The sequence below is a fragment of the Oryctolagus cuniculus genome, chromosome 7 (assembly GCF_964237555.1).
Source record: "Oryctolagus cuniculus chromosome 7, mOryCun1.1, whole genome shotgun sequence".
In the NCBI taxonomy this organism is placed as follows: Eukaryota; Metazoa; Chordata; class Mammalia; order Lagomorpha; family Leporidae; genus Oryctolagus; species Oryctolagus cuniculus.
The window spans coordinates 107,028,567-107,050,380 of record NC_091438.1 but is presented as its reverse complement, the minus strand read 5'-3'; the positions used below and the strand labels follow the sequence as shown (position 1 = coordinate 107,050,380).

The 21,814-nt window shown below is 40.3% G+C and overlaps 1 protein-coding gene across 11 annotated transcripts in view; it reads left to right on the top strand.

The window, feature by feature from the left end:
- The window catches only part of LEPR (leptin receptor), a 213,706-nt gene that overhangs the window by 138,488 nt on the left and 53,404 nt on the right, over positions 1–21,814 (top strand). For all 11 annotated transcript variants that reach the window (XM_070078340.1, XM_070078339.1, XM_070078338.1 and 8 more), the window contains one exon: positions 17,492–17,700. In XM_070078340.1, the coding sequence (XP_069934441.1) occupies positions 17,492–17,700 (209 nt within the window). The remainder of the gene's footprint in view (positions 1–17,491; positions 17,701–21,814) is intronic.

Below are 21,814 nucleotides of genomic sequence, written 5' to 3'. Positions count from 1 at the left end.
CCTTTTCCTGCACTGTTTATCCTTTACCTAGCACAGCATGTCGTTTCCTGATCTGCCATCTTGGTTATGCCTTGTGGTCTTCATTTTCTGAAAAAAATATATATAAAAGCATGATAAATTTAATAACCTAGCTGAAGCTGAGAATTTTAACTTTAATTTGATTAGCCGAGTATTCATCTCAATGATAGGACTCAGAATAATGTGAAAATTATGGTAAGTAGATTTTCCAGTTTGCCTGTTTGATGGATTTAACAGATTTTTGGGGGCCTGCTTTCCTTTCAAACTCAAGTTTCTTAAATACAGTAAAGCCTATTAAAATTGCATGCCATTTGAGACATGTTATCTCATTGTTTGCTGCCACATACCTTGTATGATTTCATTAATATATCCATTATGCCAGTTATCACATGGTATTTCTGCCTTGAATTTTATATCTGTGGGGAGCAACTCAGACTAGCCTAAGTTACTGGAATTAAGACTTATTCTATGCATCTGCTCTCCCACAATATGGTGCTGGGAGAGGAGAAAACAGCTTCTACGCAGCTGCCTCCTGCCAACTTGAGTGATGACCTCCAGGAGCTGATCCTGCTCCTGATTGGAGGAGAGCAGCGTACTCGTCGTGTGGGCAGCCGAGTTGGGATTGGCGGAAGAGGACTATATAGGAGGAGAGAGACAACATGCACCAGGAACATCTAAGGGGAACACCTAAGGAACACCTGTGCAGCCCCCGAGAGAGCCGGCCGGCGGTGTGCTGCTCCCCCACGGAAGTGGGGAAAGTGGCTAGGGGGAACTGCCCTTCCACGGAGGTGGAAGGGTCAGTAGCCAACCCGGGAAGAACCAGCAGCAAACCCGGGGAGGGCCGAGCAGACGAAAGAACAGCGCAGGGTCCTGTGTCATTCCTCCACGAAGAGGGGGAGTGACATAATGGTGCCGTGACTCGGATAGGAAACTTAGGAGGGAAGAAACGGGAAGAAGTGGAAAATACCGGAGAGAGAGACTAGCGAAGAGCCTAGGGGAAAGCCGGACGAGAAAGGTGCCGGAAGAAGCTATCGAAAGCCTAGGCATAGACTCGGATACGGACTGTGGGAAAGAAGTTAGGATTTAAAGTGAAAGCAAGAAGAAACTTAGACTCAGATACGGACTGCAGGTTGAAAGTGAAAGTGAAACCTAGAAGAAACTTAGACTTGGATATGGACTGTGGGGAGAAGCCAGGAGAAATGAGAGGGGAATATTGTTGGAAGAAAACTTAGGGAAACATACCGGGTAGAGAAAAATGTTAGGGGGGAAGCCGCCGCGGGGGAGGCGCCAAGAAGCAGCCTCAGGGCGGGCGCCGGGAAGCCGTGGGGATAAGAGAAACGGAAGTTTAGAAGTAAAATGAGAGAAATAGGAATGCTGGCAGATAGAAGTAAAATGGGAGAAATAGGAATGCCCGGAGATAGAGAAATAGAGAAAAAATAAGGCCTCCCCACAACACAGCAATGAGAGAGCTTGGATTCGGTCTGCCTGATTAGGACGATAAGCACCTGCGGGCAGCTAGCAGCTTATGCGCCGCAGGTCACCGAAGACAGGCACGAATTAACATCAATAAGTCTCCCCACAATACCGCAATGAGAAGGCTTGGATTCGGTCTGCCTGATTAGTAAGGTGGTAAGCACCAGCAGGCGGCTCAACCAGAGTATGAGCTGCAGGTCACCGAAGACAGGCACGAACCAACACTAATAAGTCTCCCCACAAGACGGCAATGAGAGGGCTTGGATTCGGTTTGCCTGATAGGGCTTGTAAGTACCTGCATGCAGTTCTAGCAGAGCAGAGCATGCGCTGCAGGGCACCGAACTCAGGCACGCATCAGCGCCTAAAAACCTCCTCACAACATGGCGAAGAGAGGACCCGGATTCGGTTTGCCTGATTGATAGGACTTGTAAGCACCTGTGGGCAACTCCAGCAAGCAGAGCAGAGTGTGTGCCGTGGGGCACCGAAGACAGGCGCGTATCATCGCCAAAAATAAAAAGAAAGGGGGATCTGTGGGGAGCAACTCGGACTAGACTAAGTTACTGGAGTTAAGACTTATTCTATGCATCTGCTCTCCCACAATATGGTGCTGGGAGAGGAGAAAACAGCTTCTACGCAGCTGCCTCTTGCCAACTTGAGTGATGACCTCCAGGAGCTGATCCTGCTCCTGATTGGAGGAGAGCAGCATATTCGTCGTGTGGGCAGCCGAGTTGGGATTGGCGGAAGAGGACTATAAAGGAGGAGAGAGACAACATGCACCAGGAACATCTAAGGGGAACACCTAAGGAACACCTGTGCAGCCCCCGAGAGAGCCGGCCGGCGGTGTGCTGCTCCCCCACGGAAGTGGAGAAAGTGGCTAGGGGGAACTGCCCTTCCACGGAGGTGGAAGGGTCAGTAGCCAACCCGGGAAGAACCAGCAGCAAACCTGGGGAGGGCCGAGCAGACGAAAGAACAGCGCAGGGTCCTGTGTCATTCCTCCACGAAGAGGGGGAGCGACATATATCTGTGTGGCTCTTTAGGTAAGATATCTCCAAATAATTAAATAAGACGATTCAGCTTAGGAGAAATGCTGGCCAACAAAAGTATAACAAATGAGACCTCCATGGAGGAGAAAATCTATAATGGTACTACTTTAGAAACGTTTTTAATCGAAATCATCTTTTCTGAACATCAGAGAATTCACAAGAGAAATATTTTGAAGGCTTCCATGTGTAAAAAAGTATATTTGTTAGGAGTCTAATGTTTATAAGGGATTTAGAACCTCATAAATGTTTCCGTTAAGGGAAAGTGATGTTTGAACTTAGATATTAATGTTTGTCAGAGAGTCTGAAGGAGAGGTACCTAGAAATGTGATGTTTTAAAACTGCTGTAGATATTTTATCTTAGACCCAGGAAGAAATCCTCTTCTTCCTTTTTTAGATGGCTGCTGTGTGTATCAGGCTGAATGTGGGAAACCATGTTTAACAGCACTGACTCACCCTCTGCCTTCTGGAGCCAACAGTCTATGGTGAAAGCAGAGAGGACAACAGCGAAGTTTGAAAGCCCTGTGGTGACATAAGTGCACGGTCTTGTGGAGACATTCTAGGGATATCCAGCCTAAGTCAAGAAGAGGCAGAGGATTATGAGCCTGAAAGAGTGAAGACCTTTTGTAAAGGCCCAGAGTCACAAACAGTTTATGTGAGGGCTTGGAAAACTAAGTGTGGGTGATTTGGGAAGCTGGAGAATGAAGAGAAATAGAGGTGGAAGAATAAACTGGAGTCATAGGAAGAGCACTCCGGGTCATGTAGGGGAGTTTGGAGTTTTGTAACCATCAACACCTGGTTTACTCTGTGTCTTCAGCATTACTCTTCCAGTGTTCTTGGTGATTTCAACAACCATGTGTATGAGCTTCAATTCCTTGACTTCTTTATATTCAATTCTCTTATTTTTTTTCACCCCACCTAAATCACCCCTCCTCATGGAGGTGACTTTGTGATCACTGACAAGTGTGTTCTTTCTACAATTCCAGTTTCAAGAATCCCACTTGTTTACCACCTCTCTCTTCACCCCTCACGTTATCTCTCTATGACCCAACTTCAGAAATAATTCTCCGTGATCCTTGGCTCCCCCTTCTGGGCATTTGGTTCTGGCCTGAGTCTGTGTTCACGAAAGGTAGCCACTATCTGCAGTCTTCTAGTTGTCTCAGACTGCTTCCTCTCAGCACAGTTTTGGGAAGTGCATAGCTTTTTTTCTTTCTTTCTTTCTTTCTTTCTTTTTCATTTTACCCTTTCTGTTTCCTTCAGTCTTTTTAAAAAATTTTTTTAAAAAGATGTATTTATTTAAAACACAGAGTTTACAGAGAGAGAGAGAGAGACAGAGACATCTTCTATTCACTGGTTCACTCTTCAAATAGCCACAACGACTGGAGCTGGGTGGGTCTGGAGCCGGGAGCCAGGAGCTTCTTACGAGTCTCTCAAGCGGGTGTAGGGACCCAAGTGCTTGGGCCATCTTCTGCTGTTTTTTCCAGGCTCATTAGGGACCTGCATTGGAAGTGGAGTAGCTGGGATTCCAACCAGAACCATCCATATGGGATGCCAGAATTGCAAGTGCAGCTTGACCTGCTGCGCCAGAGTGCCGGCTCCCCTTTCAGTCCTTACATTGTCAGTGTTTCTGCTAGCCTCTCACAAATCACACAGGCCTCCTGTGAAACAGCGTGGGGTTCACTCGATTACATAAAAGGTCACAAATCTGTTCAAGATAATCTCTGATGTACCTTTGCTTCAATCTTTGTTCAGAGGCCATTTCTTAATTTTAACAGCATTTGCTATCTGGAGAGACTGGTACTTCAAACCATAAAGTCCGGGTCGCTTCTACCTCACATCTCTTTCCTCAGTGTCTTCCTTTCCTCATAGCAGGAACAAACTCAGAGGCCACTTAAATGCTTGCTTAGAAATCTGAATCAGATCACACAGTTTAGCAGGTGCTTTCCACATAACCAGAGTGGTAACTAAGCTTTCTGTCACTATGCAAGAAACATCCCCATTCCCCCAGTTTCCGATAATATGTTCCTCATTGCTTTTTGTCCTCACCGGTGGTGTCTTCAAAGTCCAGATTTCTATCAACAGTCTGTTCAGCAAGTTAGACTTTCGTTCCCATGCTTCTCCAAATCCTTCTAGCCTCTGTCTGGGTATTTGTTAGGCATCACTTTTGGGTACGAATCTCCACATTAGTGATCTATTGTTGCATAACCAATTACCCCAAAGCTTAGTGGCTTAAAAGAACAATCATTTGTTATCTCACAGGCTCAGTAATCCAGTTGTGGCTGAGCTGGAGATGTGTGCCTGAACGTAGCTCACAGGGCTGCAGAGGTACCAGCCACCAGTACTGCAGTTCACTTCAAGCTGCAGTCTTAAAGGGCTCTGCTACTGAGCTCACTGCTTGGGCTTCCAAGTTCTCCTGGGCTGTTGGTCTGAGGGCCTCATCCTTGCTGCTGATTGGTGGGAGGCCTCCAGTTTCTGGTCATGTACGTCTTTCCAAGTTCAGCTTACAACATTGCAGCTGGCTTCCCTGAGAGCAAGCCAGAGACCCACTGATGACTTGACTTTGGATTTCCACTGGGAAAACAAAAGCAGGTGCATATTTTCAAATGGTTTCTTTTCTCACCCAGATCTACTAGATTGTCCACATTTGTGCCCATGCAATTTCCTTCTCTTTATCTGTGTGTGGATTCTGTGTACTCCAATCTAATGTGAACCCTTTCTCAGATGTTTTGAGCCCTATCCCCTGTTACTTCTCAAGGACTTTATTCTTGGCATTATCCCCTGTCTTGCCTGCAAAATTAAGTTTCCTTTGCAGCTGGCAGATATGCTGTAATAATTCACATTTAAAAGAATAAATCTTCCTTGATCAACCATTTCCATCAAGTAACCACCCAGTTTCAACAACTCCTTTTTAAAGAAAACAGAGCTTTAAACAGTGTGAGAACTTGACCTCTTTATTAAAAAGTCCATAAAAGTGATCCTGGCAATGAGTAAATAAAGTGGCTTTGGATTATTCCCCAGTCATAAACAACTAGGAAACTGCATAAATTTCTGGAGACAGAACATGCACAGGGCTGAGGGGCTTAAGCCAAGCCAAGCAATATTTCTGCACTGAGGAGACAGAGATGTGAGTTCAGATAGAGGTAAGAGGCTCAAATTCTGGGGGCAGAGTACTTGGAAGTAAAGATGTACACAGAAATTTTCATTGTGGTTACTTTGACTTTTGGGCTGAACACCAATCTGGTCATGAGGTTGGCTAAGAAAAATTCTAGGAAGAGGACAATTATCAAGGAGCTATGAGCTAAATTAATTCATTGAAGTCATCCAAGGCTCAGAATCACACAAGTTACCACAAAGCAGATTAGAGAGACCTTATTGAATATCAATGGCATTTCATAAATCTCTGTAACAGCCGCACTTTTAAAGTGTATCCAAATTATCCTTAAAGACAAAACTTTTCCATGCTCTCCCCAAAAAGCTTACAAGAAGGCTCAAATAATTCCCACTGGTGCTCAAATAATTTAATTGATTGCTGAAACACAATCCAACACTCTTTAAAGCAAAATAATACAGTAAACTACTCAAAATGTAACTTTTACAATGTCTGATACCCAGTAAAATAATACTAGATAAGTGAAGAAATAGGAAAGTGTGACTTGTAACCAAGAGAAAAAGAAAAATTATTCAATAGGACCAGGTCCGGAAATCACAGAGATAATGTTTTAGCTCTATGTGCTCATGAATGGACAGGGAAATATCAAAATAGCAATGAAATAAAGCGAAGATGTAACAAGTCAAGTGAAATTCTTAGAGACAAAAATGTATTATTTCAGAAGTGAAACTACTAGATGTTAATTGGGACATTTTTGTAATAGTGCTGTTCAGTCAGGAAACATTTAGTGTGCATAGCCAATAGTGCTAGGTTCTGTGGGAGACACTCTTCCCTCCCTGGTGCCCATCTCCTCTCCTCGCCTCGCCTCGCCTCGCCTCGCCTCGCCTCGCCTCGCCTCCCTCCCCTACCCTTCTGTCCTCTCCTCTCTTCTCCTCTCCCCCCTCCCCTCCCCTCCCGTTCCCTCCCCTTCCCTCCTCTCCTCTCCTCTTCCCCTCTTCTTCCCTCCTCTCCCCTCCCTTCCCTCCCCTCCCCTCCCCTCCTTCCCTTCTCTCCCCTCCCCTCCCCTCCTCTCCTCTTCCCCTCTTCTTCCCTCCTCTCCCCTTCCCCTCTTCTTCCCTCCTCTCCCCTTCCTTCCCTCCCCTCCCCTCCTCTCCTCTCCTCCTCTCTCCCCTCCCCTCCCCTCCCTTCCTGCTTTGCTGCCTTCCTTTCCTTCCTTCCTTTGTGTCAGGGTGGACTCACAGATTCTTATTTTACTTCATGGACTATAATTACTTTCTTCCTTTATTTTATTACTTAGATTGTCCCAGGTTTGGCCAAAAGGAGTCTATTTGATCTGGCTTCTGTGTCTTTTACATTTTTATTTATTTATTTTTGAGGACTTCCTTACTTTCTAGCACTATTACCCTTTAATGTTGGTCTTATAATTTTCCTGACGTAACTCTGGAATTAGCCATGGTTCCTTTTATTGGAGATATTTACAAAGGGAAGTCTGAGGCAGATTGCTCATTTTTACTGGGGTGTCTCTCAGAGATAGCTACATGTGTGTAATAGACATAGCTCTACATTTCTGTATCCCTGAATGTACATACATTAAAAGCACGCATTTATACTGTGTCTCATTCTAGTTCAGAATCACATGGTTCGTGCTAGACTCCTTTCTTCCTCCTTTTCTCTAGCGCCTTCTCCAGCAATGAGAAACCTGGATTCTTTTCTCCACATTGTATTATTTATTTGTTCAGTCCTATAATCGACTTGAGATAGTTTTGACGTTGGAATTAATAAGCCATACCACTATGAAAAACAAAACCACACCAACTAGGGTTTAGCAGAATACTGTTTACACTCATTTTTGTCTCTTCTAAGACCAAAGTTATGTCATCAAAGTATTATGTTCTAAAGGTAATTAGGGTAGGTCTTCCCCTTTCCTTTATGTGATTATGTTATTTACTTGATAGGTATCAAGGTCTGTCTTTTCCTGTTTTCATTCCTCTTTTTTTTCTTTCTCTCCTCCCATCCTGATACTCCATTTGTTTGGAGATATCTTATATCTGAAGAGTGCTTTCCACTTTACGATATCCTTCTTAAACTTGTCTTCTAATAAGATTCATCTCTAATAAGATTCATCAGTTCTTTTCACCTGAGTCTGATTCAATAGGTTTGCAGTAGAGCAAGATTGTTGATTGGAAACAGGATTGATAGCCTCAGGCCTACTGAATTCCTCAAGGAAAGTTAGGAATCTATTAACAAGTGCTCTAAGGAATTCTTATTATGAGACTAGTCTGGGACATTAACTTAGTCTTCAAATGATTTGAGAGTGGCAAGATAAATTGTTTTGGTAACATTTCTATCTATTACCTGAGATTTAAAATAAGTGACTTGGTTAAATAATTTGCAAAGCTAATAGCAAATTTTTGAATTGCCTTTTTATTGATTTTTCTACTAAGTTTAGTAGTCAGTTTATATAACAGAAACTTGTGTGTCACCCATTTGCTATTGTTCTTATAAAATTTAGTGTAGGTCTTGGTTAGAGGGTTTTTAATATATCCAAAGATTTGGGGGGCGGTCAGAGAAATTGTATATAATGTATAGCTAACAAAAATGAAATTTCAGTACTTAATACCATGTCTTCACTTATGTGGAGGAAAACTGCTAGAAAGGTAAAATTTGCAAAGAAGCCAAGTTTAAAATTTGTTTGGAAAATGTTTTTGTACTATTTTCACTTTAAGTAAAGTTTAGTCACAAGAATAGGGATTAACTCAATAGTGGCACTAAATTTTACATGTGTTTTGACAGAGCATAATGTATATTTTTTTTAGAAAAAACTATATTTGAAAGGCAGAGAGAGAGAGAGAAAGAGGCAGAGAGACAGAGATCTTCTATTTGCTAGTTCACTCCCAAAATTTGGCCAGCACTGGGTCAGGCCAAATCCAGGAGCCTGGACTCAATCCAGATCTTTTAAGTGGGTTGACAGGGCCTTAGTTCTTGAGGCATTGGTTGCTACCTCCCAGGGTGCAAATTAGCAGGAAGCTGGCTCAAAAGTAGAGGAGCCAGAGCTTGGACTAGACACTCCACAAGGGTAGCAAGCTTCCCAAGTGGTGATTTAATGGCTGCTCTAAATGCCTACCCTACATAAATTATATTGTTACACATAAAATTTTTAAGAGTTTCAGAAACTCTTAATATTTGGTTGATTTAAGCTAAGTTTATTGTCCTATTTAAAAATTTTTTTGGTTCTTTTAACCTTATGCTTTAAAATGATCAATACTTTTAGACTATCATGTGACATTTATAAAGACTGACAATTTTACAAGTCCTTTGGCAGGCAAAATTTTGTAAATTCTTACACTGACTTTGGCATGTAACAAGGCTGGTGAGTTTCAGGTCTCATACAAAGCTGGAACAGTTTCTCCTCTCATTAGCTCTCATTAGTTTGAGAAACATCAATGCTTTTTCTGAAAAAAATTGAAATATTAATATAATTCTCTAATTCTCTAATTTATAAAAGTATAAACACCACCCAGAGTCTTATTTAGATGTGAGTAACAATATCTTTATTAATCCACTGATAGAATGCCAGTGGCAACAGTGACATTTACCCTGTCCTAGAGAAGGCTTCTTGGTGTAAGGAAATGACTAAGCATGGAGCACAAGGCTTCTGTTCTGCATCTGTGTTCTCTCTGGACTCCAGCTCTCTGACCTGTAAAGTAGATGATATTAGTCCTCTCATTTAATGGTTTGAAAAATTGCACTGGATAGTGTTCCTCAAAGTGTTTCATATATGTTGAAATGATGAAATTTGATAATATATTTAATGTGCTTTCTCTACTTTTGTCATTTACCAATCAGTTGGGGTTAGAAAATGTTTTTCGCCTATACCTGAGGTGGGCACATTTTTTTTTAAAGGGGCAGGTGGTAAATATTTGGGGCTTTGCAGATGATGTAGTGTTTCACAGCTGTTAAACTCTGCCTTTGTTGTGCAAAAGTGGCCACAGTTAATATATAAGTGAACTAGCCTGACTGTGGTTATGATCAGGGCAGTTTGAATTCCATATAATTTCCATGGATTATGAAAAATTTTTCTTTTTTAAAAACCTTTTGAAAATGTAAGAAACTATTTGTAGTTCAGAGGCTATACAAAAGCAGGCAGAAGGTTAGATTTGGCCTGTGGGCTGTAGTTTGCTGATGCCTACCTCAGAACATTTGGAAATCAGTTTAAAATAGATTCCTATAGTTTCTTGATGAGGTTATTTGCTGGAGTAGTTTGAATAATTTATTAAAGGAGTTGTTTTTCTAAAACTTTTGAATTATAATATATCATAGTAAATATATATTATATAGTATAAACACTATTATTTATATAGTATGTATTATATTTATATAGTATATAGTATATTTGTATAGTATAAATTATATATAGTTGATATCGGAGATGACCCCCTAAAATCTGTACAGAAATATGGCCCTTTAAAGTTCCCCAGAATCACCATCTGGGATGCCATATATGCTACCAGAATTTGAGGTGCCGTATGACATCACCATGTGCTTATTAATAAATCCCCAATATTAATAAGCCTGAGAGCATCCTTGCCTAATATTTAGAGAAGAATTCTAAATACTGGCATCAATAAACGAGGCAGCATGGTACATTTTAGGCTTTTATTTAGTGCAAAAGGTACATAGAAAGGTGAGGGCTTTAGTTCAGTTTGAAGAGAGGGGAAAATCTGGAAACTAGAGTAGCATCCATACCAAGCAGAGAGCAGGCCAAAAGCCACATGTAGCAAGCGCTTTGAGCTGCTATCCACCGCTTATCACCGGCAGCAAAGTACAGGCAGAGAGCCTTTTGGGACGCTCCTTGCCTTTTATATATTTTTCACAGGAGAGTGGCTTGTGGGCAGGTGGGTGCTCAGGTATGATCAGGTAGAGCATGATGTCACACGGGGGCATGGTGAGAGTATCAGGTAGGGTGCAAGGTCACACAGGGGCATGGCGAAGGCATGATCTTCAGCTCACAAACCTAATTGGTTTTAGCCTGTTTACTTCATAGTCATTGATAACATATATTCTCTATACTCTGTATATCAATGAACAAAATGAAAACTGAATAAAAAGAAAACACAAAGTGAAGTGATAGAGAAGTTATTGAGATAATCTAATTGGTAACCAGTCCTTTAAAAAATATCTACCATATTTAGAAAAGGATGGCATTGACAAGCCCATCTAAAGAGTAAGGTCATATGATTCTAAGTTCATTTTAAAAATGAAAAATATTGTTGCGGTTGGAGCAGCTGTGAAGAGAGGGTCTCAGTTCTTTGTCTCATGGGAGAGAAGAATTAGCACACGGACAAGGTAGCAAAAGAAAAGCAGGATTTATTGAAGTTGGAAACCTCCTGCCCAAGCAGATGAGAGGGGAGCTCCAAGGGAGGAAAACTCAAGGGCTGATGGTAGTAGGGTTTTAAGCACAACCTTGGGGAAGAAACTGTCAATCAGTACAGGGCAGGGACAAACCCATAAAAAGATCTGGTTTATATTACAATTTTTTTTACCCTGTCTGGTTTGTTTATGATAAAACAAAAAAAGCCAACAGAAGGCTGGGGGTGGGATACCTAATTTACTTTACAACACACTTGGAGCTCAGAAGGGTGGAATCACCACTCCCTGGCTATTCTTATGGTGAAATTAGAGATTCTTAAAGAAATAGGGCAGGCACTTTTGATCTTGCTAAAGATAACTTTTTTGGGGAAAAAAGCATTTTGCTCCCTCAGTTTCCACCGAGACCACCCTGACTGCCTTTTAACCCATCTGATTCCTCACAATATGAATGAAATTCCTGTCCTTTTAAAATTATCAGTGGAGAATATATGTCCTATTTTGTGTTCAGTTCTATTTTTTCTGTTGAAAATTTTGGAGTGCTGGCATAAGCAGTTAGTTTAGCGGTTAAGACATAGGTTAAGATGTCTGTGTCCCATGTCAGATTTCCTGAGTTCATTACCCAGGTCTGTCTCCTGACTCCAGCTTCCCTCCTGCTAGTGAAGACACTGGGAGGCTGCAGTGACAGCTCAAGGAATCCTGCTACTCCAGGGAGACCTGGATTGAATTTACATCTCCTGGCCCAGCGGGTCAACCCCAGCTGCTGCTGGTATTTGGGGCCTGAACTAGCGGACAGGAGATATCTCTCCCTGTCTCTGTCTTTCTCTACTTCAAAAAAATTTGGGATTTCTTTAAAGTATAATACCTTTAAGCATATTTCTGACAAAAAAAATACCACAATTTATTCAATTTCCTCCTGTTTTTCTTGTAAAAAGATTTTTATTTTAAACTGTGAAAAACACATATGGGGCTGTGGTATAGCAAGTAAAGCCACTATCTGTAGCACTGGTATCCTATACAAGTGCCAATTCGATTCTCAGCTGCTCCACTTCTGATCCAGGTCCCTGCTAATGCACCTGAAAAAGCAGCAAGAAGATGGACCAGGTGCTTGGACCGATGCACCCATGTGAGAGACCCAGAGGAAGCTCCTGGCTCCTGGCTTTAGTCTGGCCCAGTCCCAGCATTGGCAGCCATTTATGAAGTGAGCCAGTGGATGGAAGCGCTCTCTCTTTCTGTCTCTGTGCCTCTCCAACTCTTTCTTCTGTAATTCTGAAATCGGAAAAGACCCCCTAAAATTTACCCTGAAATGTGGCCCCTTAAAGTTCCCTAGAAATGTTATCCGGGGTGCCACATGCGCTACCGGAATTTGGGTGCCTTACGATTTCACCACGGGCTTATTACTAAATCCCCGATATTAATAAGCCCGAGAAGGTTCTTGCCTAATAGAGAAGAATTCTAAATACCGGCACAGATAAACGAGGCAGCATGTACGTTTTAAGCTTTTATTTAGTGAGAAAGATGCATAGGAGAGTGAGAGCTTATTTAGGGGAGAGAGATGAATAGGGGTTCATACCGAGCACCAGGAACCAGCCACGTGGATGAGCGTCTAGGCCAGGAAGCCTAGAGCACATGGCCCGAAGGCCCGCGCCCTGGAGGCACAGGGCTACACCCAGCCCTGTCCTGGCAAGAGGCCAGGGAAGAAGAACCGGCCCAGGCACACTGTGCCTTAGGCTTTTAACCCACTCCAAAGGGGAGTGGTTAATTAACCTGAATGGCTGGTGGGCACCCCGGTGTGGCCAGGTAGGGGAATGAGGCCACACAGGGGCGTGGCAAAAGCATCAGGTAGGAGCATTAGGTCACACAAGGGCGTGGTCTTCCAGTTCACAAATCTGATCAATTTTATCCTGTATGCCTGCCTACTTCAATTCTGCCTTTCAAATAAATAAATAAATCTTTGAAAGAAAAGAAAAACACATAAATAGCCTGGTTTGGTACTTTTGAAAATCACATTTCATTGGCTTTGTTTAAAAATTTAGAACTCTGATGATTCAAAACTATTTTGTGGATATATATGGAAGGTTTTTATTTCACCTTCATTCATAAATGAGAGCTTTGCAGGGTACAGTATTCTAGGTTAATGGTTATTTTTTTTCTCTTGAGACTTGGACTATATCTCACCATTCTCTTTTAGCCTATAGGGTTTCTGATGAGAAGTCAGCTGTAAGTCTAATTGGAGATCCTCGGAAGTAATCTGGCATTTCTCTCATGCACATTTTGAGAATCCTTTCTTTATGTTTTACTGTGGAGAGTTTGATTACAAAGTAGCATGGTGAGGATCTTTTCTGGTCATGTCTATTAGGAGTTCTGTATAGTTCCACTTCCATTTCTTTCTCAAAATTAGGGAAGGTTTCTGTAATTATTTCACTAAAAAGACCTTGTAATCCAGTCTTTCTTTCCATACCTTCAGGAATTCCTAAAACCTGTATGTAGGGTTGTTTGATAGTATCCCGTAAATCTCTGACTCTATTTTTTAGTTTTCTAATTTCTTCTTCTCTTTTCTTGTTCTGACTATAAAATTTCAGAGATTTGTCTTCTAACTCAGATATTCTTTCTTCTGCCTCATTGAATCTCTTCTTAAAGCTTTCCACTGCATTTTAAAATTTGTTTTACTGAATTCTTCATTGCTAATATTTCATTTTAATTTCTCTTTAAAATGTCAATTTCATGGGAAAAATCTTTGTTCATGTCATGTACAGATTTCTTTAATTCATGAATTTCCTTCTGATTACTTCTATGTAATCCTATGATCAATTTTTTGAATTGCATTTCTGGCATTTTAGTCAATCTCTACATCTTCACATTCTAGTATTGATGTGTTGTGTACTTTTTGGGGCATCATGTTGTCTTCCTTATTCTTGTTTCTTGAATTGCTGCATTTATTATTAGGCATTTGTGGTGATACTTGTTTTGTTTTATTCCTGTGATGACTTTTCTTTTTTTTTAAGATTTTATTTATTTATTGGAGATGCAGAGTTACAGACAAGAGAGGAAGAGACAGAAAGAAAACTTCCATCCGCTGGTTCACTCTCCAAATTGTCACAATGGCCAGAGCTGAGCCGATCTGAAGCCAGGAGCCAGGAGCTTCTCCCGGGTCTCCCACACGGGTGCAGGGGCCCAAACACCTAGGCCATGTTCTACTGCTTTCCCAGGCTTTAAGCAGAGAGCTGGATCAGAAGAGGAGCAGCCAGACTAGAACCAGCACACCGAGGCTTAGCCCACTACACCACAGTGCCAGCCCCCTGTAATGGCTCTTGTCTTTGGACTATGACTCTGTGGCTTAGTGGAGTGTCTGCTCTTTCAGTGAACACTAAGAGGCATATATTATATATTGGGTTTTGTCAGCAACTCTGCTCAGTGCTCCAGGATGAAGGTAGTGTCCAAGGTGACACCCATGTTGGGCATGGTAAATCTCCTGGAAATTTTTTTTATCAGAGGGGCTTTGTTCTGCTCTGTTGGCATATTCTCATACTCACCTCCACTCCTCAAAGGAGACCAATGCCTGTGTATAATTTTCATCCACACTGCCACAAGAAGCACACAAAAGATCTATGCAGTCCTCAGTGTGAATTCGGATCCTGCAGCAATGATCCTCACCAGAGAATCAGGGAGCCCTGAGCATGTGGTGCCACCCACAGTGAATGCCCAAAGTCCCAGCCACATTGTTTTCACAGACCTGTCATACAAGGCTCCCACAGTCACGAGCACACAGACGCCTGTCAGTGCTCCCAGCCAGACTCAGGTGTCTCCTCTCAGCTGGTTGCTGGGCATGCAGATATGAGCGGGTGCAGCTGTTATGTATGTCCAGAATGGCCCCTAGTGCTGGGTGGTTGGGGAGAGAGAATTACACCCCCTTTTTAATCCCTCTAGGTTGTCAGATAAACTCTCCCCCACAGGGCTCCAAGATAGGCCCATGCCAGGCTCTTCCCACAGCTTTATGGCCAGTGGCTTCAGCTGCATAATCTAGTCTCACCTTACTCCAAAGCTGCTGCTGAGGCTCCTGACTGCTGTGGTCTCAAGCTGTGTGTCCACACTCTGCACATAGGTCCTCAGCGTCCCCCAAGTTTGCATGGAGTTTCCTCTGCCATTTTCTCCTTAACTGTTCCCTGAGATTGCACTCTATCCACTTTTTAAAAAACTATCCTCCCCTAGACTAGAGCAGTAAGCTCCCTCCCTATGCCACCATTTTCTTATTTTGTTAATTTGTGTAGTTCTTTAGTTTTCCTGGTCAGTCATCAATTTTATTTACCTTAAACTGCTTTTGACTTTCTTGATCTCTGCTATTTCTTTGTTTTCCATTTTGTTGCATTCATATCTGATATTAATTTACTATCTCTTGTTCAGTTAGGTTTAATGTTCTCTTATTTTCCACTGGTGTGTCAGGATGGAAGCCGAGGTCTTTGATCTTTCTTCTTTTTGAAAATTGGTATTCAGTCTCTGCCTTTAATGTTGTAATTTTCCTTGAAGTTATCACTTTAAATAATGCCTCACATTTTTATATGCTGTGTTTTCATTTTTATTTACTTTAAATTATTTTTCTGATTTCTTCTTTGATGGTTATTTAGAAGTGTATTTTTAAGTTTCCAAATATTTAGGGCCTTCCCATATATCTTTATTATTGATTTCTGTTATTTATTCTATTTTTGTGTAACTTGAATATTTTTTAAACTTGTTGAGATTTGTTTTGAGACCCAGAATATTGTCTGCCTTGCCAAATGTACTATGTGCTCTTGAGTAGAATGTGCATTTTGCTATAGCTGGATGAAGTATTCTTGCAATGATTATTAATCAAGGTGGGAGTACTATTAAAGTCTATGTCCTTACTGGTCTCTGTCTGCTTGTTATATCAGTTATTAGGAGAAGGATACATAAATTTCCATCAGTAGTTGTGGGTTAGTCTGTTTCTATAAACTTTTTGCTTCATGTACTCATTTTATGAAATTCTTATGAGCTGCATAAATGTTTTGGATTATTATGTGTTCTTGGTGAATTGACCCCCTTTTCACTGTGAAATGACCTTCTTTACTCTGGTAATGCTTGTTGCTTTGAGAACTACTTTGTCCAATGTTAGAATAGCCATTCCAGCATTCTTCAGAATAACCGTGTAATGATTTATCTTTTCCCACCTGTTTCCTTGTACTTATTTGTGCTTTATAATTGTTTCCATGAATGCAATCTATAATTGAATTGGGCTTCTTAATCCAGGTTGATAGTCTCTGCCTTTTAAACAAGATGTGTAGAATGTATTTAATATGATTATGGCTATGTTTAGGGTTTTTTTCTCATTTGTTTTTTGTTACTTTTTCTCTTTTTAATGGAACTTTTTTTTTTTGACAGGCAGAGTTAGACAGTGAGAGAGAGAGAGAGACAGAGAGAAGAAAGGTCTTCCTTTCCGCTGGTTCACCCACCAAATGGCCGCTACAGCCGGTGTACTCGCCAATCCAAAGCCAGGAGCCAGGTGCTTCCTCCTGGTCTCCCATGCGGGTGCAGGGCCCAAGCACTGCCTTCCTGGGCCACAGCAGAGAGCTGGCTGGAAGAGATTCTGGGACAGAATCCGGCGTCCCAACTGGGACTAGAACTTGGTGTGCTGGCGCCGTAGGCAGAGGATTAGCCAAGTGAGCTGCGGCGCCGGCCAAATGGAACATTTTTTTATGATTCTATTTAATCTCCTTTATTGCTTATTAGCTACATCTTCTTGTTTTATTATTTTAAAGGTTACTTTAGCATTTACAATATATATATCTTTAATGTAGTATAGTCTAAGTGGTATTTTATCTCTACGTGATGTGCCACTTCATATATATGTATGTAACCACTACAGCTGTATATTTAGAGTTCTCCCTTCCTAAGGTCATGCTGAAGTCATGTACTTTACTCTGATCTGTGTGACAGATCCCACACTTTTGTTTTAAATATTCCATAGATATTCATCCTTTTCATTCAGTTTCATTCTTTGTATGAAACTGGATTTTTGAATGTTCTCATTTTCCTTTTCCTTAAAGAAGGCCATTTTGTAACAGAAAGGGGGCCAATTCACTAAGACTGTATTACATTCTTTAGCATTTTTTATAATGCAGGCTTCATGGTATTGAACTCTTTATATTCTGGGCTACCTGTAAAAACCCTTCATCTCACCTTTATTTTGAAAGATGTTTCAGTGGGTGTAGGGTTTTAGGATTGCAGTGTTTCTCTCTTTTTAGTACTTCACTGTGATTTTTTCCATTTTTTGCTTATGCAATATTTGATGATAAACCTGCTGTAATCCTTATCTTCATTTTTTGGATATAATATATCTGTTTTTCCCCAGATATCTTTTAAGCTGGATGTCCATAAAGCTTATTTCAATTTGGATACAGTGTCCTTATTGTGAAACCTGCCTAATATGTTCACATCTATGTTAATATTTAGGTCTTATTTTTAAATATAGGCCTGAAATGTTAGAAGATTCTCTTCTGGTCCCCCAGAAAGGCACTTTCCAGATGGTGCAGTGCAACTGCAGTGTTCATGAGCGTTGTGAGTGTCATGTGCCTGTGCCAGCAGCCAAGCTCAACTACACCCTTCTTATGTATTTCAAAGTCACATCTGGTGGAGTGTTTTTGCAGTCCCCTCTCATGTCGGTTCAGCTCATAAATGTCGGTAAGTTGTACATAAAATGGTAATACAGTTAAACATCAGCCATCCAGACAGGCTAAACGTTGTTGACAAAATTTTTCTCTAGCTTATCTCCCATTGACCAATGCTATAAATCACGGTAAGTGTAGCACTAGGGGTCACTATGGAATGATTTAACAGCAGGGTTGACTTCTCTATCATGTCACTTAAATTCCTTCTTAAAAGCAGTTTGGTTTGTTTAAAGCCTGCATCAGTCTCATGGACATGTATTGTTCGGTTGTCAGTTTTTCACATCTCAGATAATTCTTTCTAGAAATAAATCAAATAATTAGAGGGATGCTTCTTGCCTGCATTTATTGCTTCAATAAATATTTCTTAAAGGTTCAAGTCTATTCGAGGATTTGGAGAAATAGCAAAGAATGAGGCAAGGTTCCTACCTCCTAGAAGGGTATAAATATTGGGCAGGTGAAATGATTAAAAAGGTAAATCAGCAAGTAATTTAGCATACAAACTTGATTGTAAGAAGCTGAAACCATAGGCAGTGCCCCATTTTCTTGGTACAGAAATCCTTAATAACTTGAACACACAATTACAAATGAATAATAAAGCCAAGTGTTAACTTGAAATGTTTCATTTATTAACTCAGTTCATGTACATATGTTAAATTGTATATTAGTTATGGATTAGCAGTGTTATTAGTTTCCTCTTAAATTTCCTGAAATAATTATAATCCAACTCTACATCTGATTTGCATCATTGATTTTACCTCATTGGAACAATTTTTTCAAAGTATCTGACATTATTTTCTCTACACCTCCAATTTCTTTCTATTTACTTGAGGTATAACAGTTTTAAAATCTGTGCATGATCCCATATCTTAAGATTAGGGCTTTCAAATAACTTTCCTCTGGGGATATATTTGTGATTCCCACAGCATGATTACATTAACATCCATGTAATTCAAGCAAGAAATTATAACCCAGAAAAATTGCACATTCTTTATTAAATGCCATCTTCTTTTCTTTCCAAATCCAGTTCCCCCTTGGTGAATTTTTAAGAAGTATTTTGAGTCATTATCAAATTGAATTGTTTTTCAAATGAAGTAGTTAAGGGATAATATTATGATAGAATTTATAATAACTTGAAAGATTTCTCTTTTTTTAAGATTTTATTTATTTATTTGCAAGGTAGAGCTACAGACATAAAGAGGAAGAGACAGAGAGAGGTCTTCCATCCTCTGGTTCACTCCTCAAATGGCCACAATGGCCAGAACTGGGTTATCCGAAGCCAGAAGCCAGTAGCCTCCTCCGAATCTCCCACACGGGTGCAAAGGCCTAAGCACTTGGGCTATCCTCTATGCTTTCCCCACGCCATATCAGGGAGCTGGATCGGAAGAGGAGCAGCCAGGACTCAAACTGGTGCTCATATGGGATGCCAGGCAGAGGCTCAACCTACTACACCACAGCATTGGCCCTGAGAAATTTCTTAAATTTGTCTTCTTACAGGGATGATTTTGAAGAAAATCTTTTTCCATATATTTGAGCATGTTTGACAATATCCCAAGATTGTAGGTGTCCTTAAAGAAAAATGGTAGTGTGATGGAGTGTCCAGATTGCAGTTGGTATTCCTTCTAGGGAGGTCAAAGACTTCTCTTTTAGGGCTTGGCTTTTTAATTGAGTGCAGAGGAGGCATTCATGCCAACATCCAGAGCAAAAGGTGCTCCAAGCAGGAAGAACAAAATTCACAAACTCCTTGAGATGGAGTGAATTTGTAAATTTGAGAACAAAAGAGAAGGCTCCGGTACTTGGAGTAAATGAGATACGAGAATATTAGGAGTTGTGGTTCTACTTATTACTAGGGTATAGAGCATATGAGGCCAGTATTGCAGAGTTTGGGCTTTATTCTAGTTGCAATGGCAACTTTGGAATTAGAGGACTGATATGATCAGATGTGTGTGTGTTTAAATTTACTCTGCTCTTTGGAGAATGAAATTGATAGGGAAGGAAGTGAGGCATATTTGGAAGACTGGAGGAAGGAGCCAACATGGGGGGCTTTGGGGATAGTCCAGGTGGTTTAGAGTTCTATCAGTGAAGAAATGAAGAACTGATAGATGTGGATCCCTTTGGATCCCTTTGGAAGATGGTGCTGACCACTGTAGTGGGTTGGATTAGAGGATATGAAGGACAGAGAGGAATCAGGATAAGCCTTAGACTGGTACAGAGACAGGGACACTCAGGGAGGATTAGGTGTGTGTGCAGAAATTGTTCTATTTTCAACACATTATATTTGAAATGCCTGTTAAAATTTCAAGAGATGTTGAGTGGACAGTTGGATAATATTAGTTTAAATTTCAGGGCAGATAAAGTTGGGAATTATTAGCAAATAGAGGTTTATGGGATTGTGTGAGATCACCTGTTTACAGTTCAGGAATAGAATGAGGGGGTGATCAGTGAGAATGGGAATCAAGTGAAGAAAGTATTTCAAGAAGAAGGGAGTCGCATCTGTGTGTAATGCTGCAGCAGGGAGAACAAGACGAACTAGAAACTGACATTGGATTTGGTGAAGGGTAATGACCTTGATAAGGGCATTTTCAGTGGGCTGATGAGGAAGATCTGACCAGAGTTAGATTGGTCAGGGCATGGGATATGAAGAGTGAGAACCACCAGCTTTTCTGAGGAACAATGCTTTGAAAGAGGCAGATAGGTGTGTATGTGTGTGTGTGTGTGGGGGGGGTATCTATATATATATATATATATATATATATATATATATATATATATATATACAGCTGATCTATAGGGGATCCAGGAAAATTTCTTTTTAAATTTCTAATGCTGATGCATAATGGTATGCAGTTAGGAAATGGGTAGTAGTTTGTACTTTTTGATTTCACTTCTCTTTGGTGTCTTTGTTTTGTTTTGAATTTCACATGTGGTTTCCAGACTGATGTTTAGCTTTATAGTAACTAAAATTTGTAATTTGTCAAATTTTGACCAAAGCAAAAGAGAAAACTGTCCAATTTCCTGAAAATATGCAATGTAGATAATATATTGTGCTATTTTATTAAAAATAAAATTTAAATCACTAACTGCTTCAGTATAATGATAATTTCTGTGTATATGAGTGATTCTTATTAATTGTAAAAACCTCGCGAAGTATTAAAATGTGCAAAGAAGAAAATACATCATCTGTTATCTACCATTTTGGAAACACTTTTATTTTAAATATACATTTGTTCATATCCTTTTTATTTGCTAAATTTAACAAATCAGAAACCCAAGAATAAATATGAAACATTTTGAAAGACACCATGGAGCAAAACAAAGACACAAAAGAACAAATGAAACGTTTTCAGTATTCTTCTACATTATGATTTTTATTGTATGTTTTATAGATTTCCATTATGATATGAACCATTGTTAAGATGTTTAAATTGTTTCTACAAATATTTCAAAGGTTTGGTTTGTTGTTTGAAACTATGTATGGGTGTGCACATATATAGCCACATACTTATAAATACAAACACATATGCATACATCAATATACACGCATACATTTGAACACAGAAGTCATCTACCAAGTTAAACTCATTAAGTGAAGAAACTTCATGCCTACTTCTGGTGACAAGGCAGGGCCTGCTGATGCTGCATTTATGCATGTTACTATTTGTGTTCTGGGTTACTTTAGTAGGTATGTCTTGATTGTTATTATTTTAAATCAATAGATATGCTAAATTTTGGGTATTTCTATGTGTGTTCCAAATGGTTTCACAAGTGAGGTGGGTAGGGTTGGGAGGAGACTTCAAATAAATTTGAGGAATGCTGGATTAAATAATGTTAAGTGTTTTTACAGTATTACTTATCAAAATAATCTCACTTACTGATTAACCACTTAAAAGGAAGGAAATTAAGATACATGGCTTGCTCTGATAAGGGGCAAGGAGGAGACACAGTAGTATAACTTTGTTTTGGTTCTGTAAACAGCTCTGAATAAAGGCACCCTTTTAAATAGCGGAAAAGCAGGATATGCTGAAAATTAATTCTGAGTTCCTTTTATTCAGATATGATTATCATGAAATTTATTTGACTTAAAATTGCTCTCTTTGTGTCAATTGTTAAATCAACAACAGGAGTCACTG